This window comes from Capra hircus, chromosome 6 (assembly GCF_001704415.2).
Source record: "Capra hircus breed San Clemente chromosome 6, ASM170441v1, whole genome shotgun sequence".
Lineage (NCBI taxonomy): Eukaryota > Metazoa > Chordata > Mammalia > Artiodactyla > Bovidae > Capra > Capra hircus.
Window position 1 is genome coordinate 21010056 of NC_030813.1, and position 26749 is coordinate 21036804.

Genomic DNA, 26749 nt, shown 5'->3' on the forward strand with positions numbered 1-26749 from the left:
TAGTCCATCTTTCTTTTCTTTCTTTCTTTTAAACAAGTAGAACACCACCCTCTTACCCCCTCCAAGCCCCACCACCAAATGGCTTGTACAATTGAGACCTGTCCTTGGTCCATTGAATTAAGACCCTAACAGAGCCAGCTGTGCTGGGATTCAAACTAATGACCGCAGACACAGAAGGACACTGTGGCAGCTGGTAGTTCTTTTTTCCCTGCCTCTTTAGTTCAGATTGTATGTGGGCAGTCTCTTAGCTCTCAGTTGTATTGTGTTTGCTTACAGTTTATACTCGGATGTATTGTAGACTTTCTCAGTACTTCATTTGCTAATTTCCTGTTCATTTTCCTCATAGGGCCATAGCTGTTTTCTACTTTAGAGTATTTGCATGCCCAGGCAGCACTTGTTCACACATTTCATAGTGTTTAAATGCCCTCTGCTTATAGGTAGTATCGCCCTCCCACCCCTGATTTGCATGTCTTTAGCACTCCAATTGCCCTTTTCCCTCGGCATTTGTCACCCCCGTCTTTCCTCTACCCTGGGTATCCTGGCTATTAATACATTTTCTCAGGAGGGTTATAAGAATAGGGGGGAGGAGCCGTGGTGTGCTCTGGGGAGGGAGGGATCCGGGTTGGGAGCGTGGGGGAAGGATGGGAATGAGGTGGGGGGGGGGTGTCACGTCTTGATGATTGTTATGCAAACGACCTGACGAAGAATGTGGGAGCTTTCTGTGTCTGCGGTGGGGTAGTGAGGGAGACTGTTTATTTTTTCATCTTTTTCCTCGTGCATCTCGTTGGAATGACTTTCTTTATTTTAGTTGTAACAGTTGGAGGATAATGCAAAGGAAGACGCTGCCTGGGAATTCACCGTCTGTGGAAATGCGCCCCAGAGAGGAATAAAGCAGTCCTCACCTTGCTGTCCCCATCCGGACCCACTTTCCCCTCCCGCCTCGGCCCCCACCCCAACATCACCATCACCCCCTTCCCTCCCCCCCACCTCCCCCCCTTCCCCACCCAGGTGTCGGACCAAACGGTCCCCACTTCCACCCTGCACCCCTTCTTTCCCCCTTGCACCATGAACACCAATGTCTGCGTGGAGCCCGGGCCGAGCCCGGAGGCCCCGGGCTTGCCCAAGGAAAGCCACCTGCCCGAGGGGTCCCTGAACAGCCTTGTGGATTACAACTCGGAGATGGAGCGCTACCGCTCCTTTGCCACCTCCTTCTACAAGACCAACGGGGGCGCCTTCCCGCAGGCCGCCAAGATCGCGCGCATCACCACCCCCATCTTCCCCAGCAGCGCCGCCGCCGCCGCGGCCGCCGCGCGCATCGGCATGTCCCCCTGGAACTGCGACAACGCGGCCACCGCCGCCGCCGCCACCGCCATGCTCTGGGGCAGCGGCGGGGGCGGGGGCGGCGGCGGGGGAGGCGGCGGCGGCGGTGGGGGCGGCGGCGGGGGCGGTGGGGGCGGCAGGAAATCCTCCTCCGCCGCCGCCTCCTCCTCCGCCTCCTCCTCGGCGATCCTCCCCGCCGGCGGTGGCGGTGGTGGCGGCGGCGGTGGCGGCGGCGGCGGCGGCGGCGGCGGCGGCGGCGGCAGGACCAGCATGCACCACCGAAATGACTCCCAGAGGCTGGGGAAAGCTGGCTGCCCGCCAGAGCCATCGTTGCAAATGGCAAATACTAATTTCCTCTCCACCTTATCCCCTGAACACTGCAGACCTTTGGCGGGGGAATGCATGAACAAGCTCAAATGCGGCGCTGCTGAAGCAGAGATAATGAATCTCCCCGAGCGCGTGGGGACTTTTTCCGCTATCCCGGCTTTAGGGGGCATCTCATTACCTCCAGGGGTCATCGTCATGACAGCCCTTCACTCCCCCGCAGCAGCCTCAGCAGCCGTCACAGACAGTGCGTTTCAAATTGCCAACCTGGCAGACTGCCCGCAGAACCATTCCTCCTCCTCCTCGTCCTCCTCAGGGGGAGCTGGCGGAGCCAACCCGGCCAAGAAGAAGAGGAAAAGGTGTGGGGTCTGCGTGCCCTGCAAGAGGCTCATCAACTGTGGCGTCTGCAGCAGTTGCAGGAACCGCAAAACGGGACACCAGATCTGCAAATTTAGGAAATGTGAAGAGCTAAAGAAAAAACCTGGCACTTCGCTAGAGGTCAGAGGAGATGATTTCTTGTTTCCCAGTCTCCCCCCTTCCCTCCTCACTCCCCTCTCCTCTCCCCTCCAGGGCTTCTTGTCTGGCTTCAAGATGCAGTCCCCTTTTCCTGAAGCTTCATTCAGGTTGTAAGATACAGTTGGTGGTGGTTTGCGGAGGGCATGGCCTCTCCTCGCCCCCTCCCCACCTGCACTTCGCCTGGAACCGCCCTCCTGATGCGAGGGCGCCCCTCCTTTTTTTTTTTTAGCTCTAGGAGGAAAACTAATGTAATTGGTTCGAAAAATCAGAAGTTTCACATTCAATATGGTCAAAAAATTCCCTAGGTGGTTTAAAATACCCCCTTCCCTCTTATTATTTTTAAAAGCATCTCTGCCCAAAGGGTCGGATACATCACATTCTATATACTTATACTGGGCAAGAGAGACCTATTACTGACCCAGGTGTAACTGTGAGGACACAGTTTGTGGCACACAAGCCTACATTCCCTTTTACACACACACACACACACACACACACACACACAGAGTGATCATGAAACTAACAGGCATGAATTCAAAAGGGGATTTTCTAAACTCTTCTAATTTTTTTCCTTATCATGACAAAATTTTTCTGTTTCCCATTTTATTTTCTGCATAGTTGGTATTTTTTCAGAAAGGGGAAATAGTAGAGAAAACTGAACACTACTTGCAGTTTTTTTAAGGAGAGATGACAATTTGTAGCAGGTGAGATGGTAATTTTATTTAAGAATTATTTTATTTATATAGTTTAGAAACTAAGGGTTCCTAAAACTCAGTTACAAAAAATATAAACTTGGGGTTCTGTGTTTAACAAAGTAACCACTATGTGGTCACAAAATCGTTCTATACATCAAGCACTGTTTTGGTTGATACACTATATGGTCAATGACAGTTTCTTTTCCTATGTGTGCTTAAAACAATGTACAGGTTATCACTAAAGTACTTGTTAAATTAGGCTTTCGGTTATGTTAAACAAAAAGATTGATGTGTTTGGTGGAAATTTCATACAGTGACCTGATCACAACAAAAGGGGGAAAATGGAAAATCAGAAGTAAATGGCTTTGGTGATATACTTAGTAATGAAATATGGACAGATAATCATATTTAGCCTCTTGATATAATGTACAGAGTAGATGGCTAAATGCTCATATATAGGTGATAGATTTAGCATGAGGGAATATTCTATGGGCTGGACTGTAGGCTGAGAGTGGTTCTCACATGTGCTCATCAGAGGGAAACCTGCATAGGAGTTTTCTCCAAGGACTCGCCTTTGAAAGAAGAGTTAAAAATCTTTGCAGGTTTGGATATAAATAAGATACAGATTTTTTTAAGTTTTATTACTATAAATCAAAGCAAATAGCACTTTGTAATTCTCCTCAAACAAGTATTATGTTGATATCATCATTGATTATGATCAATTCCATAAAAATATTGCATTTATTCCTCCTTATAAGAGAACCCATGTCTGCTGAAAGTTTGACTTTATTCTAGAGTGGTTTATTACATTCCCTTTGGCAACTCTTCTTAAGCAAAGATAATAGCAATCATAAAGGCATGGATCATGTGTTTTCTTAGGTGGAAAAAATTTGTTTTTAGCTTTGAAATATCTTCTCTGGATTAATTTATTATAACTTCTTAAGGTCTCTAAGGCCCATGGGAAATTAAAATTCAGTTCGTACTTAAATCTTCTGTTAATGCTTAGTCGATGAGCACTCCTGGCTTTAATTATTTTACCCTTGAACTATAGCATCTAGAATTAGAGAATCTAGAATTATAGATTTGCTGTGGTTAAGTGGACTTCATCTTTAGCTAGACCTATGTACTGCCTGCATTCCAATTTATTGTATGTAGTAGGTAGGACCACTGAATAATTCTGATTTATCTAATAAGCAACCTCTCTGAACAAGTTCAATGTGAATACCAGTAGGTTTTCTGCACAAGTTTCTATGCTGGTTTATTAGTCTAAACAAACTTCATAAGTTTCTTTTTTCTTCCTTTTAATAGTTTTCCCAACTTCTTGTGATCTTTACGTTCCTTAGCTTTTTTTTTTAATCACAAAATTCCATAGTATTACCTTTTCTTCTTTTTAAAAATTCACATGCAAAAAGTTCTGCTGATCTTCGGAAAGTGAGATGTAGATGAGAGGGGAAACATATTTCTCTCTTTGGAGAGCTCTCTGAAGATGTTCTCCTGACTATATACCCTTTCCTACCAGAGAGTTGTTCTTGGTTCAAGGCTAAGATTATTAGTGGAATGCAATTTGGCAGAAAGAAAGAAAAAAAAAATTAATTGGCTAAGATTCTATCTAGGTCACTTTTAAAAGGAAAGGCAGCATGATTGCCTTAAGCACATGTGTAACCGCACAGTTACGGTTGTAGGAAACCAGCTGGATGCGTGTCAGAATGACAGGGTTTACAGGACTGAACCAGAGCTGAAACAGTGGTTGCAGAATGGTGCAAAGTCCCCCTGCTGACCTGCCTCCCGCTCTCATTTGGTTTCTGTAACTTATCATCATCTGTGGAGATGTTTTAGATGTCAGATAGACTCCGGCGCTGAGGATAGTAATTTGGAGATTCATTATGGATATTACCTGTGGATTTCAGGTGTAAGTTCAGTAGCTAATATTTATTGGCTTTAAGTTAATATCTGGACTATAGTCATTGCTGATGACTAGTATTTATCACTTCAAGTCCCACGTGCTCTTCTTTCCTTTGACTTATTCTCATGCCAAGGACTGGAGGCATAATCAGATTTTCAGGGTGAGTAAACTGAAATTAAGACAGACTCACATGGGTGTGTTGGGCCTCTTGCCCACATTTTTTAAAGCCTCCCCTCTGGCATTCCTTTTAAAATTGCTTTCCTTATTTCCACATTTTCCTGATAAGTCTCATGTGAAGGGCATCTTAATTCCTTAAAAATTTATTTACAAAATCACCACTTAATAGTATTTCATATGATAAAAGTGCACATAAAATAAATTTAGCTTTTTGGTGTTATTGTGTCCTATATAGTTGCATATAACACTATTCATTCAATCAATCGCTGTACTAAAAAAATCACTGATTAGTCAAAGCAGTCATGCTGTATGCCCTTGTGTGACAAAACTTATCTTAAAAACTTGTATCCTAAATGGTTAATATTAAGTTCTCAGATATTTTAAAACACTTATCATATATCATAAGTTCTATGATAGACCTTTGTCTCATACAAAAGTAATCTCATACAAAGGTATTCCTTTAGTTTTCATATTCATAGCAGTTACATTTCTTATACTAAGATCTAAATCTCTCAGCCTAATCTTACTCAAGGGAGAGTCGTCCCATGGGCCACCCCAGCCTCTCTTAGTCCCTGAACATTGTTCAGGTGACATGATTGATCTCTGTGGGACAGCATTAGAGACCACACAGATCTGGTTTCTCTCCCATTAGCTGATTTATGGAATTACATTAGTCAGCAGTGCCTCAGGAGTGTTCCCTGCCCCCACTCCTGGCTCTCTGCTGCTGGGTACACAACGCCACCACCACCGCCACCTATGCTTCCCCTGAGCTGGACAAGGGACTTAGGAGAGGCATGTGAGAGTGAAGAGGCTGAGAAACTGGAAAGTCAGGAGAAAGACAGTCTTTTTTCCCTCTCTTTCCTTTTCTCTATTTTCAGTTATCTGCTGAATGTATAGGCCCTAAATTATTTCCCACAAGTTAGGTCAAGCTCCTAAGGGGTCTGGTGGAAAACATCCAGGTATTGTCCTGCACTTGATAACTGGATTTAGAAGAATATTTTAAAGGAGGATGTTAAGTTCTCAGAGCCCCAACCACACAAATGGCAATTGTAAGAGTCTGGACAGAGCGTTGACTGCAGTTTGTGCAGGAAGGTGACACATGCTACCCAAAGAAATGCATTTGTTTATTTCAGTTCAGTTCAGTCGCTCAGTCATGTCCGACTCTTTGCGACCCCATGAACCGCAACACACCAGGCCTGTAGACACACACATAAAATAGTTGTGTCACTCACATTCAGAATCTGTATGGTCAAATAGTGAAACTGGTCACCAATTAAACATGTCATATAAGTTCTTGAAGTTGATGACCAAAAAAAAAAAATGAGGTAAAATATGAACGTTTCATATCTTAAATTGTGATACATAGTGGTTTATCTTTTTATATCATAATTCAAAAATGGGTTTTCAGATTGAAGAGTCAGAACCGTGCCAGTATAAAAACAAAAATATTTTTGATTGGAAAATGTAAATATAACTATTAAAAGGAAAGAGAACATTTTTCAATAAATTCAAACAAAGTGATAATATCTTAACACTGGAATGTAGTATAGAAACAACATAGAGAAAGTTGCAGAATTTCATAAATGTTAAGAAAAGAGCACAGAGAAGTTCAGCTGTGGCTGAAGTCAGAAAGTAGATTTGTAGCTAACGCAGCAAAGTATTATACAAGTCCAGTGAGATTCTCTTTCCATCACTAGGTTTAGTACAAGGTAGTCAAAGTTGTTTTGAAAGAATCACACATTTTTAAATAATTCCTAAATGAAAATAATTTCCTTTCCTATCCAAACATCACGTAAATTCTAAGCAGTCTTTTGGATGGCAATTAGGAATAGTAAAATGAAAAAAATTAAAAGCATTTGTAAATTATTCTATAAGAATGTTTGAAATTCAGTCAGCACCAAGCAAAATTCTTTTAAAAAATCAGAAGCCAGTAAGAACAAAAACAAACTTTAGACTTTAATCGTATAAAAATATATGGATGTTTTAAACAAGAATGGAAGGTGTATCCAGTGATGAAGTAGATAAAAATTACTTGATTTTTAAACTTTTTAATTAATTGATTACTGAAGCATTGTTGCATATTTTTGTTAGTCAACTGTTTTTGGGTGAATAGTTAAGATTTTGGCACAGTTCAGACTTACAGATTGACAAATACAGGACAATTTATAAAAATAGCCTGTAAGACTGAAAATTGAAAGGTGTGTCAAAAGTGATGGGCTTTTCATCCGTATTTGCTCTAGAGTACACAGTTGGAGATTGAAGATCTATGTCGGGGTGACCGTGAAGAAGCTGGTAGAATATTCCTTCTGGATATAAACATAAACATTATTGGAGTTTTCCCCAGGAATAGGTTTTAGTGTGTCTTTAAAAAATCTCTTCGGAAGTAGTTGGTGCTCCTAGAACTTACTGTTCAATCTGAGTTGGTCAGATTGGTCTTGTATTCGTTTACTTTTACTAGAAAACAATTCAGTTTTGATTTTTGCTTTGGAAAAACATAACAAAATGTCCTGCTATCCAAACATTTCACAAGCATGGATATGCTCAGTTTCTTATGTTTATTTTTATTCAAGTTATACAAAATGTTTAACATAAATTCATTCATTATATATAAAAATCACTACTTAAATCAATAGGTTAAATTCAAGATTTATTGAAAGGCCCATGTAAATATGCAAGTTGGAGAAAGGACTACTTCTCTTTTAGTTTTCCTCTTATTTTTAGATTAGGTTTTGAAAAGTAATAATGAATCCAAAGTAATGGTAAAGTCATTTTATAAGTGTGAGTTTTTAGTCACTGATTAGAATATCAGATGATCTTGGCTGGGGAAGCAGAGCACTGTAGAAAAAGTTTGTTTGTTTTTAACAAAACTTGTTTTTACGAAAGTACTTGTACTTTTCTGGTGGGATTGGCATAAGTTGTGAGGATTTTTGTGCATATATAATTTAATTTCTTTATTTGTCCTGCAGTGCTTCTGTTCATTCTTAATATACTTTTTTCATTGAGCACTTATGCCGTTATCCTTAGCAGTTTCAAATAGTTGGAGGAGGGGCACACGGGTGGTTTTATCCCTCAGTCACATCTTGTTCCATCACATGCAAACACCTGTCCTGAAATTGAATTATTCTGCGGGGTAATCGAAAAGCCTGCCTCCATCCGGCATCATATGTTTTCTGTTGTTTATTGAGTTATGTTGCACCATACTTCAGATGCGACAGCCATTTAATAATGTTGAAGACTTAGCTCTGCAGGGGCTAAGAGGATCCCAGCAGGCTTGTTCACTTCTACTCTAAAACATTAGGAAAAATATTTTTTCCTCTGTGAAACTTTAGGGCTTTCTCTTAATTTATTTCAAGAACAGGAGAATCCAAAGCCAGATATGAGAGTGAGCCTGTGAAAATCTCTGTTTCTGTTTTTTGATATTTAACCTCTTTATTTCATGGTATGTTTCTTACTCAAAAGACAGTGGCAAAGCAAACAACTGCTTTTTCAGAGAACTAATGACTAAAGATAAATTTCTTTGGCTGATACAAAACCAAATATAAATTCTATTTAGAAAATATACTACTAGTTTCTTGGCTTTTCATTTATTTTATAATTAAATTTGTATTTGGGCCACGTCACATTTAGATGATAGGTGGTGGGAGGAGCTACCAGTTTCAAGTAACTTACCAGTGGAACTATGTTAGCTCCATCAGCATAACTTCTCTGAACATTTCCTCAGCTGTGAAATGGACATAACAATATCAACCTTCGTTTCAGCTCTTTGATACTGTATGTAGGTTCATATTCTCTGCATCCTAAAAGATGCTATATGATTTCTCATTCCTAATTTAAAGTCATCAATAAAAAGTAGAGAAGATGATTATATTTACAGATAATTCCGTACACCAGCAAGTTATTTGTTGTTTTCAGGAATTAAAGCCTAGATCGATTATTTTGTGATTTTGAGTTTTCTGAATATTTGTTTTAATCATACAGTTCACCAAAGCTCTGGCTTGATTTCACTTGGAAGGGGATAAACCTGATAAACAAGTTTCTCTTGTTCTTGTACCTGTATTGTCAAAAGCCTGGGAAACCTGCGCAGGTTACCTGGTGACCTTTGTCACCATGGTGAGCCAATTTAGATAATTTAGTGCTCTTCCTCCTTCCTCACCAAAAGCACACTACTGCCATTACTTTCTATATCTTTTAATAAGATTGTGTGTGTGTTGGGGGGTGTGTTTGACTTTACCAACTCAGTACCTTTGTTTAGCTATTTGTCTTTATTTGGGCAGACACAGGGAGTTGTTCTGAATGTGCATTAGTGAGTTTAGGAAAATCATTGTAAGAAATGGTTAAATGCTTATCACAAATTCTTATTGGAGAATGTATTTAACAAATACTGAAAAATTGTAGAGTTACTCTTGTTTCAGAAGCTAGGGATGTGTGTGTATGTGTGTGAGTGTAGGAAATTAAACAGGTAGATAAACATTTTGAGATTAAAAAGTGAACTATGTAGAGCTTTTTCTCTTATTAAGAAGAGAGCATTTATGAAATGAAGAAAGTGAGCAATAATAGAAAAGGCTGGTGGTTTTCTGGGAGAAAATAATGTTAAGTCTTAAAATATTTGAAATACTAACCAAGAAAGCTTTAAAAACAAGGGAGAAAGGAATATGCAAGCAGGCTGCAATGCATTATCTAAGGAGTTTTGTAAAGACAGGATATGGATGTCTGCTTTGCTTCAGCAGTTGTAGAAGTTTTGCCGAGAATGCAAACTATAAAGAGGGAAAGATAATGTTTTCATACTTGACTTAGGACATTTGGTTTGGAAGTCAGAGTGAAGTCTCTAGTTCAGTGGAGTGGCAGCTGACTCCGAGACAAGGAAAAACAGATTGTGTTTTAGATGATGTTATTATATTTACTTATGCCTTTGAAACATTTGGTAGAATAATTTCAGAGTGTAAGTGAAAGAAGACATCCAACATGGGTGGAAAATGGGATCCTATTTGGGTCTCATTTTCATCTAAGTTCATGTTTCAGAGGACATTCTGGAGCAAATGAACAAAAGTGTCAAACTATCGGGGAAACTAGGCTGAAAGTGCTGTTTCTTGCTCAAGGACTTAAAACCAAAAACCTCTGAATGATTGATTGTATCAAAAGGATAGGGATCAAGTAGGATGAGAGAAGAAAGGGATAAATTTATAGATCAGGAAGAGTCATGGGCATTTCTGTATAGTTCAGCAAATCTGGCAAATTACGGAGAAGATACATTTTCTCTAAAACTTTACAGAGTGAAAGGAGATAAAATGAATTTTTTAAAGAATAATAGACTCAAGTTTAATTGTGTGGAAATGATGATTTATAAGTGACAGTGAATCGGTGGCAGATAAATAACTGTGCTGGGGGAAGACTTCTCTATGGTAAATGTCTTATTTATAGGTTAAATGAGGTCAAGGTTGGTTTTAATGGAGTCAAGAACAAGTAAAAGAGATAAAATTCTCAGTTCTACATAGATGGATGTGAAGTGAGATGTGGAATCTTCTAACAAACCCTAAATATGTTGTATGCTCCAATTTCACTCCTGAAAAGCAAAATAGAGAACACCAGCCTTTAAAATTCCAAAGGCTATAAATGTTGGATCTTCTATATCAGGCTGCTATCTATCTATTGTTAAATGTGTTATGATGTGGAGTGGTTTTCGGTTTTCCTCATGTGATGCTCTTCACATGTATATGTTATTTGTATGGCATGCACTTGTAGATAACACATTGGTGGCATATGAGGCCAGTGTGTTGGCTTATGGCCAGCATTTTTAGAAAGTAGAATAGAGTGGAGGAGAAAATATATGAGTGCATCACATGTAATAAGAGCACATGTTAAGCTTCTGTTTTAATTATGTATGTACACATAAATGTGTGTGCATGTTCTAGGCTGCTGTGTGAAATCTATTTCTAACTTGGTTGCAGTCAAAAAAGTTTGAAAAACTCTAATGACAGCAACAATTCTACTGAACAGATATGTAGTGAGGAAAGAAATTATATTTGTAAATGGAATGATGTTAACAAGATAAAGGGTAAAATTTAAATGTGTTTCTGTAAGTAGTGTGTTTTCTCTCAGGCAGGTCTGTACATATGAGGTAGATTTATAAATTCATGGTGTATGCTTAACATATGGTAAACCCTTGATAAGTTCCATTCAAAATACCTTTAGGTAGGATGAGATGGTTGGATGGCATCACCAACTCAATGGACATGAGTTTGAGCAAGCTCTGGGAATTGGTGATGGACAGGGAAGCCTGGCGTGCTACAGTCCATGGGGTCACAAAGTCAGACATGACTGAGTGACTGAACTGAACTAAGGAACCATTATTTTTCTAAGATTTGTAAGCAAGCGCTGTGAAACACATATACACATATATACACCTTGGCATAAAGAACTCAAACTTTTCTTTGTTTCTAATTACCTTCTTAAGATACCCATGTAACTCCATAACTCTACATCTTACTCTTTCTTCCAAGACACTTAGCTTCCTAATTACATTCTTTATTCTCCGTCCACAAAATGGACACATTTCAAAGATATGATTGTAATTTTAGAAAACTCTGAATGCAGTCTCACACCTATTTAAAAGTCTTGAATTCCTTGATTCATCCTTGGCTTAGTTCTTCCCAGATCTAGATAAGAAACACACTGTGCGGTTGTGATTTCTACTTGGCTGCCTCATGTGGTTATGTGGTCTGCTACTATCTTCTATTAGTACTCCAGAATTTTTCAAGGAATAAGAAAAGAAAAGAAATACTTGCCTTGAATATTTGAACACAGTGAGAATGTACGGTATGACTTGTTATTTCAAATGTATTTTGTAGAATACTGGAAACCATTGTATGACCTGAATAAGGGAAAGGGCCATATTGAAAGGAAGAAAAGGAAGGGAGGGAGGCAGGCAGACTGTAGTGTTACAGATTAAAGGGAACTAAGAAAGGAGCATTGTGGCAGAAAGGACTCATGTTCAAGGTCATCTTCTTGAGTCTGGTTTAAATAAGAAATTAGTAGAAATGGTTAATGCCTCCAACTTTTTTGAAAGATGCCACGAGTTTGGCTTAGATTCACTGGAAACACTCAGCATCATTTCCTTTCATTTACCTTAGTGGAAAAAATAGTTTCCTGTAAACTGATTAGATTTTTTTTTTTTCCTTCTAATTTCTCTTTAAGAGTAACTTGATCAAGTCTGCAATTGGAAACACTGAAATGACAGGATGGGAAAACTAATGCTCAAACTGATGAAGGAGTTTAGGGAGATAGAGGCCATTCAGCATCTATAAACAACTAACTGTTCAAATTGGCAGGGTAATTTTTAAGTGGTAATTCAGAGAACTTCCTGGAAAATACAGAACTGTGCATATAGAAAAGACCCCAGAAAATTGATGAAAGAATATTAATTATGTCTTATGAATCCTATGCCTGAAAAATGTTGGGCTTGTTAATTCACACTGCTAGTTAGTTAACTATGCAGTTGTGACTGTGTGTGCGTGAAGGCAGAGCATACGTGATACACATAGAAAAATTAGTACATGGAGAATCCCTGAGGAGAAATTTGACTTTTAAGGACTTGCTCAGCACAAGATATGCTGGTACCCTGTTAGTAGAGGATGCTTGAGAGTGTGTGTCCTCTTAATGATGGAGATTAACTAAAATGCATTTCCAAAGAGGTAATATGTAATAAATTGATTAAATTATAATTGTTGACTATGTACCTCTTAATTTTATTATTTAAAAAGAAAATTAAGGAAAGAAACCAAGAAATCAAAGTAACTGTGAAATTTAAATTTCTGATATAACGTCAACTGCAGTTATTAAAAAACCTTTTTTTTAAAAGAAAAACTCTAAGGGCAACATGTGATTCTCAGAAGTATAATTTTAACCAAGTACATTTTTTTAAATGATAACATCTAATGACTATGAAATGTTTGGCATTTTCCCTAAATTCCTCTAAGTAATGAATGGACATAAAACCTGCTTTGATTTCTAGGCTGGGTCTATCTCAGGAGTTGGGTTTCTGTCATAGAAGATTCTGAACCAAGTGAAGTGGCTACATTCAAAACACTACAGAACTTTTAGTCTAAAATTTCTATTAAACTTCTTTTTGTATTTTATATAATATAGAAAAAATAATATTTCTCAAATTCTGAGATCTATAATAATCAAAGAGAGGAACTATAATTTGAATTCTTTATAGAGATTAGGTATAACTGTTGTATTTTACTTGAATGTAAGTTAGAGGCTGTCCAAATCATTAACTGTTGACTTTTAAAAATCACCTCTTAATTTTTTAAGTGACCTCCTATTTCTTCACATTTCACATGAATATTTCTTCTTTTCAGTATGAGGAGATAGTTCACTGTCTGCTTTAAAAAGAAAAACAAAATTTTAAAAAATTGCCCAACAGGTTGATCATGAAGAGAATATTGGTGGTTTTTCAATAATTAGCAGTGATCTCACCTAAATGTATTGTTGCAGTCAACAGTAATCAGTACAGTGATTCTGAGGGCAGATAGAATCATTTAACTTGTGGCTTTGCCATATATATGAATTTATATATTCATATGTATATTCAGAGTCATTTATTATATAACCATATCTATTTGGATATATATTTTTCATAAAGATGTGTCATTCTTGACAATATTGATTTTATTAACCTAATTTCCACTTTTTAAATATCAATTTTAATTTCATTTCATTTCATACTTCCTCCTATATATAAGTGAAAAATAATATCTAAAATAAATTTTCAAAAACATCTTTAAAATTTTTGGATTGTTGAAAATGTTGCCTATTTCTGCTTATCTTTATATCATCCTATTATATTTTATTTTTATAAATCCAAGGATATTTTAATCACTAAACTACCTATGTGTACTACAATAATTTACTTATTATTGGAAGGATGTGGTTTGAAGTGTTTTTATCAAAAGTAATTGAAATATGATCCTTTACAGCTTTAATCAAGACACTCACCTGAAGTAGTTACGTTAGATACTAGGACCAAAAGTGGGTGCATTTTTGGCCACTTGTAGGCCAGTTTGAATCTTGGTGTCAAACTGTTACTATTCTTCCTACCAACCCACTCTTTCCCCATACACACATCTCCCTTTGGACAGTTGTCTTTCTTACTGGTTTAACTACCAGGTTGATTTGATTTAGCACGTTTCCAACCTAGTATACAGTCTCATCTTTCCATTTACAAAAGGTAGCTAAGTTTAAAGTCATGCCATTGCAGTGGTGATGGGGAAGGTGGTGGTGGTCTTGTAGAAGGAGGGAAAAGGAAGCGCCCTCACATTTGCCAGGCATAGGGAGTAGCAGGAGCAATAGACCACACAGAATCAATACTAATGAAAAAGCCATCTCTGGGTTCCACCATTAATCAGAGAAATCCTAGCCACAGATGTCAGTGTGGAAACCAGAAATGTGGAATGCTCCTTATAATCATGATTAAGACCTCCAAAATTTCGGGTCATAAAAGTTATGCAGTTACTTATTTGGTGCATTTCTCCCTTTTAAAGAGGGGTCTAATATTCCAGTTAGTGGCATTTGATAGGTGTTTTTAATTTATATCTGGATCATGGCCAAAATAAGGTGTGAGTATACCAAAGATTTATACAGTTATAAGTGAATCTGAATTATAAGAAAAATTAATCTGATAGATATCACATACATTTTACAGGAGAAAAAGAGAAAGTGAGGAAGGTGTACTTTAAAATATGGAAACATTGTGTACTTATATTAATCCATATATCTTAAAACATTAGAATTATTATTGAAATATTGATATTATTATTTAAATATAAAGTTTCTTTCTTACAGTAACAGTGAATTACTGGACTGTGAGCTTATCATTTATCATAAATTACTTGTTCTGTCAAACTAACTGACCTATGCTATACTTGTGCTTGCTAGTAATTCTTATAGTTATTGGATTATGATTTTTTAAATATATTATTTATAAATAGGATATAGAATAATATTTTTGCCTAAAATATTTGAAAGTCTCTAACATTTACTAGGTATAATTTTAGACCATTTTTACTGATCATACAAATTTGTAATTACATGCATGTGCGTGTGTTTTCACATTCACAATATTGTACAGTATATATAAAATGATTTTCCATTTCTCCAATTAGGTTTTGAAATTTTGTCAGCACAAAAATGAAGAACCTATATAATTTGATATTTTAGCATTCTGTGTGAATCAAATCAGAAAAAGTAGTGGTTTTTCTTTTTTTTTTTTTACCATCAGGATTTCTTTTCCTTTTTTCCATCCACAGCACTCCAAAGTTTGTTTCATATGAAGCCAAAACAAAATATAATCAAATATCTAAAGGCAAACAATGAGCCTTAGTATTCTTTATCATATTTATTTATGTATTTCCTGTTGCAAAATTTCAGTGATTCATTAAGGTTTTCAAGTTCTATTGCAAAGAGAAAAATCGAATGCAGTAAGAGGTTCCGGTTTCAAGGACTTAGATGCTCAGAAGTTTAATAAGCTTATAGTGGGGCGTCTCACAGTGAAAACGACACTTCGAAAGAGTTTAGAAGAGGCTGTGTTGACTAACTACAGTTTGAAATTGCTTTGTTTTTGGGTGGAAAAAGCATACTTCCCATTATTATATGGGGATCAGAAAATGACTGGATGATTTATGCTTCTTCAATTAATACTAAATGGGGAAAAAGGAAATTTTTGATGAATATAAGAGTAATGGTACCCCAAAATACTGACTTCAGCTTAGAATGTATTGTATTAAAGCCACCCTGTTTCACAGTAGAGTTTTGAAGGCCGGGGTGAACCACTGAGTCTTTGGATCAGAAACTACATGAATACATATGGGAAAGATATATTTAACTTTAGTTGTAGAATTTGCTAATGTCTTAATTATATCTCAATTTATAACTTTCATGCATTCTGAAGTAAATTTCAACATCGAGTTGTCTTTTATATGGTCTTTGAAAACGTGTGCCTAGCTTTATTAAAAATGATTCATTTTGTTTGGTGTCGTGAATAGTGCAACAAATTTTACATACGTATCTGGCTAGACATGAATAGCCAATCCCATATAAACTCATATGTATGAAGATACAGATACTCAATTTCAGCTTTTAGGAGATGAGTTTTTATTGGACTGAACATATTTTAAACAAGAATATGTAGATGTGTGGGGCTTCCCAGGTGGCGCTAGTGGTAAAGAACCCACCTGCCAATGCAGGTAGATGCCAGAGACAAAGGTTCAATCCCTGGGTGGGGAAGATCCCCTTGAGGGCATGGCAACCCACTTCAGTATTCCTGCCTGGAGAATCCTGTGGACAGAGGAGCCTGGAGGGCTACAGTCCATAGGGCCGCACGGAGTCAGACACACCTGAAGCGACCTCACACGCTTGCTTGTACATAGATGTGTGTCCAACCTAAAGACACCACAGTTCATGTGACTGCCTCGCAAGCACCAAAAGAGAAAATTATGCTCAGATTCTTAAGGTAGCAGATTTGGGGATGTCTGTTGGTTTTTAGGTCATTTAATAGTTTCTTCATTGCTGATTTAATAAGAATCAAACTGATATACATTTCTGCCAGAGATATATTGATAATTTTTTGTATTCAGTTTTTTAAAAGAAGTAAATGTAAAATGTATTTAGGCATGGATTACACAGTTATGTTATTCAGTTTGCTTTTTATAGTTACTTAGGAGAACAGAAGGCATTCCTTTTTTTTTTTTATTTCCCTGATGATCAGTGAGGAGCATCTTTTTTTTTAAATTAATTCATTTATTTTAATTGGAGGCTAATTACTTTACAATATTGTAGTGGTTTGTGCCATACATTGACATGAATCAGCCACGGGCGCACATGTGTTCCCCATCCTGAACCCCCTTCCCATGTCCCTCCCCATCCCATCCCTCAGGGTCATCCCAGTGCACCAGCCCTGAGCACCCTGTCTCATGCATCAAACCTGGACCGGCGATCCGCTTTACATGTGATAATATACACGATTCAACGCTACCCTCTCAAATCATCCCACTCTTGCCTTCTCCCACAGAGTCCAAAAAAGACTGTTCTTTACATCTGTGTCTCTTTTGCTGTCTCGCATATAGGGTCATCGTTATCATCTTTCCTTTAAACCTGAAGGTCGTCTGGTCTGGCACGTGTAGGGATGAATTCCCCTGACATACTTCGCAGCAGTCCCGGAAGGAGAACTAGGGGCTGCTGTTTCTGCCCAGGCCTCCTGGGAGCAAGGCTGCTGTTTGTCAATGTTGGCACCTGTGTGAGCCATGAAGGCTGCCTTAAACAATGCTGATCAACTCAATTCTATTCGTTGACTCCCTGTTCCTTTCTCTTCCCGGGGAATCTGGCTTCTCTATTACTCCCGATAAGGGATAACGATTTCCCGCAAGCATCACTGAGATCCAGAAAGGCACTGTAATCTCATCAACAGGGTGACTCCCCAACTGGGACTCTTGAATTTATATAACCCGATGGGAGCTGGTCAGGGTGCTTAATCCCGCACATTGCTATGCTGAGTCCCCCAGTCATTTAAAGTAGAAGTCCTCTTACAAAAAGATGATCTCATTATGGCCCCCAATTAGGACAGACTTCATAAGAACCCATAGTTAAACCCAATATTTTACCTGTGAAAACAGTTTACTAACCCGTCCTGGTTGAAAAAAATTCAGCCCAGGCCATAAGGAATTTTCCAATGATCCCAGTGAAGATTGGGTAGGAGGCTAGATATACATCCATTCTTTTTGCATGGCTTGTGGGACACTGAAGAGTTTTGTTACCTTTTTTCACCCTGAAATAAAACAGAGAAGCCTCACCTCGAGTTTCTGGTGAATGTCTTGAAAATTTATTCCAATTAATGCACCTGTAGTTTTCCTAAATTTTCTCAAACATTTTAGGTGATTTCCCAACTAATCATTTTAGGGTTCAACCTCAAAGATTTTGATATAAGGGAGAAATAATTTATAAAAGAAGCATCTCTGCTTACCTTCTCCCTTCCTCTTTAGCAACGAATTGTTTGGAGATACATACCAGTCTCAAAATTGTATACATACTAATATATACACATCAGTGTGCAATTTTGTGACTGGTAATGATAGTAAAGAGAACAATCTCTCTGCTCCTCTCCCAGTTGCCTGTCAGGCAGCATGTGTGCATGCTCAGTCGTGTCCAATTCTTTGAGACCCTATGGACTGTAACCCTCCAGGCTCCTCTGACCATGGAATTTTCCAAACAAGAATACTGGAGTGAGTTGCCATTTCTTACTCCAGGGGATCTTCCTGACCCAGGGATAGAACCCACATCTCTTGAGTCTCCTGCATTGGCAGACAGATACTTTACCACTGTGCCACCTGGAAAGCCCTCCTCACATTTGCATTATCTAATTTTTAGTGCTAACAAGCATTGAGAAGTGATTATCTTTTTCTTTACAACCATGACCTTTGATTGCAGGTGGCGTCTTATAAAGCTTGCTTTTTCTAAATATTGCAAATAAAATTGAGTGGTGGAGAGGGACACAGGAAGAGCCAAGAGTTGGAAGAAGGATTTAAAAATGAAACTAAGGCATAAGGAGTTCATCTTATTTAAAAAATGTGCTCCATATATATTTCTTCTGTTTATCTTCATGAACATATATGTTTATCAGGATACAAGATATATAAGTATATACTTAGAGTCTTGTTTCCAGTTGGCATCTGAGAGCAAGTTGGCATCTCTATGTCATATACTGTACACATAAATGTGAATATATATGAATATATATGCACATGTTTATTTTTCATATGTGATTCTGCAATGCATGGATATGCTTGGATCTAACTTATCTTGTTAAAAATGACTACATTTATATAAGTATGCATACTTATATAAAATGTATTCTTAGTTGGCATCGGGCAGCAAGTTAGCATCTGGTGTAAACTAAGTTTTCATTTACTGCTTATATATGTGTGTTGTAAATTATGAATATTAGGGTGAATAAATTTTTTTTATAATTTCATAAGTACCTTTAATAATGATTAAATATGTGTCATGAGAACATATAATTACATGTATCATTTAAAAGGTAATTGTAAAAAGTAGTAAAGGGTTTTTCTCCTCAGCCAAGTCAAATGATGGGATCCAGGTATGCATAGTGAACTGGAAAGAGGAAGACATATTAAACTTGAGGAATAAGGATTACAGTATTAATAAGTACTATTTTTATGGGACCAATGGACCTTTTTTAAAAATTTATTTATTTTAATTGGAGGCTAATTACTTTACAATATTGTAGTGGTTTGTGCCATACATTGACATGAATCAGCCATGGGTGTACATGTGTTCCCCATCCTGAACCCCCCTTGCACCTCCCTCCCCATCCCATCCCTCTGGGTCATCCCAGTGCACCAGCCCTGAGCACCTTGTCTCATGCATCGAACCTGGACTGACGATCTGTTTCACATATGATAATATACATGTTTCAATGCTATTCTCTTAAATCATCCCACCCTCACCTTCTCCCGCAGAGTCCAAAAGACTGTTCTATACATCTGTGACTCTTTTGCTATCTCGCATATAGAGTCATTGTTAACCATCTTTCTAAATTCCATATATATGCATTAGTATACAGTAGTGGTGTTTTTCTTTCTGGCTTACCTCACTCTGTATAATAGGCTCCAGTTTCACCCACCTCATTAGAACTGATTCAATTGTATTCTTTTTAACGGCTGGGTAATACTCCATTGTGTATATGTACCACAGCTTTCTTATCCATTCATCTGCTGATGGACATCTAGGTTGCTTCCATGTCCTGGCTATTATAAACAGTGCTGTGATGAACATTGGGGTACACGTGTCTCTTTCAATTCTGGTTTCCTCAGTGTGTATGCCCAGCAGTGGGATTGCTGGGTCATAAGGCAGTTCTATTTCCAGTTTTTTAAGGAATCTCCACACTGTTTTCCATAGTGGCTGTACCAGTTTGCATTCCCACCAACAGTTTAAGAAGTTTCCCTTTTCTCCACACCTTGACCTTTTTGTTTGTGCTTTTAGAAAATACTTCACAAGCTAAATATTTTCTGTATACATATATGCAAATTTGAATTAGATAGTGTTAGTTCTTAACACGTTCATTGTGACATATATGGTATTGATTATGAGAACAGTTTTTTAAAATCCTTTTTAGTGCAGATAGCCAGCATGGTTATTTTATTCATTTAAATTCTCATTTGAATCTTAATCAATTAATAACAGTTTAATTTTTAGATGACATTTCTATGGCAGGATTGTGTCAACCTAATGAGTCATATATGAAAAAGTAAAAGCTAACCTCGATCATTAAAGAGTATTTGTAGTAGAATTTTTATATATTTTCTGAAAATTCAGGTGCTGTTAACACTGTCTTAAGACGCGTTTACAAGGAGTGTGTGTGTGTGTGTGTGTGTGAGTGCATTCTTTTATTCCTCCTAGATATTTTGGTAATATTCAACTTTCCAATTTATATACCTATTCATCTTGAGCAGCTATCTTATAGTCTCCATAGGTTTGTTGGACAGGTCTAAGGAAGAAAAGGAAGTTTTTCATTTGCCCCATATCAAGATTTACTCTTAGCTAGTCATTTTTGCTTTTCACTTTCATGCATTGGAGAAGGAAATGGCAACCCACTCCAGCGTTCTTGCCTGGAGAATCCCGGGGACGGGGGAGCCTGATGAGCTGCCGTCTGTGGGGTCGCACAGAATCGGACACAACTGAAGCGACTTAGCGGCAGCAGCAACAGTTGTTCCTTATGTACCTTCAATGTATACTCATGTGATTCTGTTTCATAAAGAAGGGTATGGAATGATGAACTACTGTAATGTTAATATATAAAGGAAAATTTGACAGCTTAACTACTGTTTATCTAGCAAAATGCCCTTAGTAACTGTAAACTTCTCGTTAAAAGAATTGCTCATATGTTTAGTGTTGCCTGTTACTCCATTGGAAAACTATAGTATTTTTCTGGTGCAAAAAGATACTTTTGCTCTATTGAGTATCATTGGTTAGTTGTAAGTTTGTTTTGTGTATATGACATTAATTTGTTGCAAATGCAGACATTTTAAAATAGAGGTATATTTTTCAGCATAGCTCATATCAGATTATATGTAGGAATGTTTAGCATTAGTAGTTAAATATAGAAGTAGTATTGATGTTACATTTGTTATTGTCCTGTCATAAAAGAAATTCTCCAGAATGAAGAAATTATTTCACTAAATTTGAAACATCAGCCTTACATAGGCTGCGTACATAGCTGATACAAATTTTAAGTACACTTGCTGGCTGATCTTCCAACTATCGGTTAGTAGTTTGTACATTCCCCTTTCTTCTGATTGCCATCCATGTTCTAAACTGTGTTTCTTCTATTTTTTAGATCAGTGTGTTTTAATCATTATATTTAGTAAATTAGCATTAAATTCAATATTCTAATTTTTGTAATATTCTAAGATTAAACATTTATTTTGTATTAAATGTTGAAATATGCAAGTCATTATTTGTGTATTGCTGACTAGAAATATTGTTGAAGTGTAAAGGAGAAAATCTAATTTTATATTGGCGTAGAAAGAAAGCTTAACTTGTTTTCTTGCTCTTTTTTTATAGAGAACACCTGTTCCCAGCGCTGAAGCATTCCGATGGTTCTTTTAAAGCAGTAGTATATCTTATTTTCAAGGCATTTGGAAGTGAAGGGCAAACTAATGTCTTGTTTTAAGAAACTGCTTAGTCCACCACTGAAGAAAATATCCAGATATTATTTTCATTTTATGTATAGGGGTTTCTTCAAAAAAAAAGGGGGGGATAAAAAAAAAGACATATAAAAATAATCTGGGAGCTTGGGGAATTGGCCAGTCTATTTACTTTCAATACACTGATTCTTTCTTTGATGTAATTTAGCTATCCTAGTGAAGTTGTTGTCTATTTTGAAAGTGGCTGTAAAAAACAAGTTTGGGTAAACCCCTGCTGTAAAATCATGTATCTTTGCAAAGTACATATCTATACTTCATTTTCAAATATATGTGTTTCAGTACTGTAAACTGTACAGATAGCAGCTTGTATTTTGTGTGTTTAGACACAAGAAGACAATCATGTCTGAGCATCTATGGAGATTAACAGTTTGTTCACAACACTCCGGTTCTGCGAGTTAAATCTGGAGCAATAAATTTTAGCTTTAAATATTTTTTTGCCAGTTGTTTCTAGGAGCAGCAACAACAGTGGCGTGTTTTGCCATGCATCTTTCCGTAGAGACTTGATGCCAAGTTTTACAAGACTAAAAGATGATGATGCATCCAGCAGTTACCTTCAGTTGTATTGTTCTAAGAGGGGAAGATATTAGGAAAGTTTCAATTAATCTTTTGAGCACTATATTAGAGTAGTGGTTATGCACTTGCATTGCTTACAAACGAGCTGTACAGAAGGGTATACCTCCCAAATCCTTAGTGTAGTTGACTTGTCTTGGGTGGCACTGTAACATGGAGTACTCAGAGTAGTTGAAACATGCAGAATCTGTTGTATACCTTTTTTGTTCTTTCTTTAAACAGTGTTTTCTAGGATACAGGCTAGAGTATCATATCTTAGGGGTGAAATTCACGACTGACTTTTCTTTTCCCCCCAGCCCAACATGGGCTTTTTTTGTTTGTATGTATTTTTTTGTTTGCCTGTTTTTCTGCTTCTTTTTTGGTAGAAAAAAAAAATGAACACTTAATAAAAATATCCAATTGTTTAAATTCCATGTATGATATTAAAAGTGTAGTTTTGTTTTAAAATTTGATTTCCCCCCAGCCTCCTACATCGAGACATGGCTGGGTACATTTTTAAGTTCAAAAGAGTGAAACGCATTCATGGAAGTGAGGCTGTTAAATCTCTTTTGATCTTCCTTGCTCACAGCCTCCCAGTTAAAACCGTGGCCTTCCCCGAGGCCCTCCATGAAATGCTCCATGGTCCCCATTCCCATTCTCATCACCATCACCGGATGCTTCCATTCCTGAGAAGGCAGGGCCACAGTCTATGGAATTCCATAAATGCAAACAGCCCCCAAACAAAAGGAGCTAATGCTTCATAGGACCTGAGCTCCCTTTTCTCATAATGTTTGGTTTTCCTCTGCGGTCAGTGTTCTTTAGGCTGGCCCGTTAGGACAAATGTTTATGATGGCCTGATCCCTAAGAGTTTTAGTTCTCTCTCTCTCCTTTTTTCCCCTGCAAATTATAAAGCCTGTTTTCAGCTTCAGAAATAAGACAGAGTTTAGCAAAAACACATACAGTATGCAAGTTGCCATATTACTGTATCTTTTTGTTCCCTAGTCACTAGCCAGCGGTTTTAGCCTGTGACATCCCATTGACCTGCTGACAACTTAGCAACATGGATCAGGTGAAGAAAAATAACTTGAGAAGGCAGAGGGTGATGAAAGGAACTATAAAGTTTTAGAAAGACTAGCAGATGAATAATTTTAAAAGGCTAGTTATAATCTTGAATGGGAAAAAATACAGACAGAGGAGGTTTTTTTAAAAGCAGAAGGAGCTCTTCATTGCTAAAGTGCTGGCAAGGGGGGCGGGGAGAAAGTACTTGAAAATGCCAATGTGAAAAACAATGACTTAATTTGCCTAGAGTATGGATACAAGGTCTACAGCTACTGTCAAATAGCCTTTTTGAGGAAAATTCACTATGTATTACACTTATCCATGTTTAGAGAAGAAAATTATATGATCGCAAAGTAAAACGTGCTGTATATTCATTTTGAGATAGCTTTCTTCTTGATGTATATTCCTTTGAAGGTTCTAGTTAGAATTTCTATTTCTGCTGTGGGACCAATAAGAGCTATATGAGTTCTTTCTTGTTCCATTTTTAATTTTATTTGACTTTTTTTAAAACCAATTTGCTAATGAATTACGAGTAAGTGAAAACTTGCTTCCACACTTGAATGGTAAGCTTGCCTTGCTTTTAGGAAAGTGATCGTTGTTATTACAGAATTGAAACAAACTTTTATTCGGTTGCATTAGGCATACGATAACATATGAAGATCTCATCACAATGTACTGTGAGTCTAAAATACATGCTAGTATTGCATGTCTTGATGTGTTTTTATTTGTTTCCTTAAAGAATTAATGAGTTTGTATATTGTGAAATGTGATTTTTTTACATGTGAATTCAATTTTTTAATGAAATAATCTGTTAATTATTGATATGGAGAAGCGCAGCTCTTCTTGAATTCCTTATGTGTTTTTGTTCCTGATGTTGTTCTTTTTTAAACCACCCATTTTTTAATGTTTTGGGTTAAGCTATTTATTCAATCGAGGGTGCATGTAAGGTTCCCTTTGGTGATGCTGAAAAAACGTATCACTCCTCTGGCCTCCCCCCGGTTTTCTCCCTCGTAAGTTCATGTATTGAGAACTTGTAAAGCATATCGTAGCAGCACTGAGGGAGTGACTGAAAGATTTACACTTTTCTTGATTCTTAAATACCAATGAAGTGTAACTTTAAAAAATTCCTTGGTGTATGTTTCATATTCAGAATCAAGAAAATTCAGAAGATAGCAATCAGCTGTAGATCATGTGGGCTATCTTTACAACTTAAAAATTACATCTCAGATAAGCCAAATAAAAAACTTTGTGTGAGAGGTCAAGTACAGAGGTGGAGGCGGAGGTGAGGAGCTGCCATCATGCGTCAGCGTCTGGGAAGACTATGGAAAGTCCTTGGGCTGCTGCCATGTAGTGCAGGGGACCCATCCCTTTGTCAGCTCTCACTCAGCACTCTAATATCACAAGAGCATCAGAGTGCAAATCTCTCTCTTTCCAGGCCTTCAACCCAAAGTGGCTTTCTGATGGATTCCGCCTGTCTGTGCGCAAGTGGAGGGCATATTTACAAACTAGAAATGTGTCCATTCTTGGGAGGGAGAACATTAATAGGCTTCCCCCAGGGTAAGAATATATAAACGTGTCTCCTGTTGCTTAATTCCCAACACCCAACTTTCTTCTTCTAAACACATTCATAGGAAGCAAGAGATGGAAGACTTCCTATGAATTAATATTAAGCAGTCATTAAAAGAAAGGAATATTCCCTTCCTTTCATTCAGAACCCCTGGCATGTAAGTTGCACAATTAATACTAAAGCATATAGTCGTTCAGCTGATAGTGTCTGTAATCAAATAATGAGGAAAAGAAAGCAGTTAAATGAACACACTATTCGGGGCAAATATGTTCAGCAAAAAACCGTTGTGGGTCTTTGATCATGGCTAGATTCACAGTGATATCGCACAGTTGGTTCTCATGTAACAGCTAAATGTTTCAAATTTTGTTTTTATTAAATTTGGCAGTTTCACACTGAGATCTGTATTCCTAGTGAATAAAAGACAGTTACTATGTTAGGAGGGATTTCATTTTCACAATTGCAAGGAAGTCAGCGATATTTCAGGAACATGGGCCACAAAATGTACTCCTTTCACAGTGTTCTCCTATTCTGAACTGTGCAGTTATCTATTAAATTTTCTAATAGATATTTGTGTAAGGTGTATGTATGCTTGTGCAATTATTAAAAAAGCAGTTTTGGAAAACAGTGTATTTATTAAAGAAAATTACTTATGGGGCATGTACAAAACTGTAAAAAAAAAAAAAAAAACTTAAAAAAAAAAACACATTCAATTTGCCCAGTAAAGTTGTTTTTGTGAAATTTCTGTGTTGTTGAATAAAGGACTTTAGTATTCAAAAGATCTCTTTTTCCATGAACAAATTTTTATTTGTGAGATTTTAAATAATCAGCATATGATCCTGAAAGTCTAATTTTTTTACGATCAAAACATTTTTCATTCTAAACTTGCTCCTACATCAGCAGAATGAAGACTGTTTATAAAATTTTCGTAAAATTTTCGTAAAATATTCCCGTTTTGTTCATCTTTTTTCTTCTTATATTTTTGTCTTTCTTATATATTTAAAGGAAAGAAAGAACATGATGCCTTTTATATTTCTAAAGGATATATTCTTGTTGAAAGCTTTAAAAGTTCCCCGAGATAGAGGAAGAAACTTTCTTCCTTCCTTCATTATAAGAGTGCCGCGAGAAAGCTATCCATGAACTCCTTGTGCTGTGAATGAACTCTTGGTGATGACACTTAAAAGCATTAAGGCACATGAAGAAATGCACCACACTGGAATTCTGTCTTCAGCCCCTCCCAGCAATACTCTGAGATTACCTTTTTATTGGGTTACTTTTTATTGTAGAATATTGTGGTCCACCCTGCTATTATTTGGTGGTGAAGGCACTATTACTTTGCTGCTTCCCAGAACAAAGATCTAATTTTTTTTTTTGCTGCTTCATAAACTACAAGAAATGTAGAACATAGTATTATATCTTGGAAATCATTTATATGGTTCCAAACATGGAGCCTTAGACAATTGAAAGAGTTCATGTTCACAGAAAAAAAGACCACATGAGAAGATTTTTGTCAATGTTATAAATTTCAAGATGTGTTCTGTTAGAATAATATCACTAGTATAAGATATCTTGGCCATGGCAACAGAATTGGATTATATAGTGTGAGAAAGATGAATTAGGTAACTGGAATCATGAGAATTTCTCCGTATTCAGCAATTTTGCAGGTGAGTTGTTATGTTTCTTTATTATATTTTGGTGTAAGCAACAATATGGCAAAACTGGATTTTCATGATAATACTTTCCTTACTTGACATCTTCAAGGATACAAATGCTTTGAGGTTTAGATGTAATGATAAGAGAATAATTCTTCAAAATAGCTTGAATTAACCAAAAAGGGAAAGACAGGGGAACTCTATAACTTATT

General features: G+C 37.2%; 1 protein-coding gene across 1 annotated transcript; it reads left to right on the forward strand.

Annotated features, from left to right (window-relative positions):
- Positions 1010–25496, forward strand: CXXC4 (CXXC finger protein 4). The gene is made up of 2 exons (XM_005681344.3): positions 1010–2142; positions 21571–25496. Exons 1-2 carry the CDS (start codon positions 1066–1068, stop codon positions 21613–21615), a joined length of 1122 nt encoding a protein of 373 aa, XP_005681401.3. The 5' UTR covers positions 1010–1065; the 3' UTR covers positions 21616–25496.

Bases quoted from the DNA above. Each gene is read 5' to 3' on its own strand.
- CXXC4 (XM_005681344.3), top strand. From the start codon at position 1,066: ATGAACACCAATGTCTGCGTGGAGCCCGGGCCGAGCCCGGAGGCCCCG. The intron at 2,143-21,570 runs GTCAGAGGAGAT...CTTTTTTTATAG, and splicing joins AACCTGGCACTTCGCTAGAG to AGAACACCTGTTCCCAGCGC.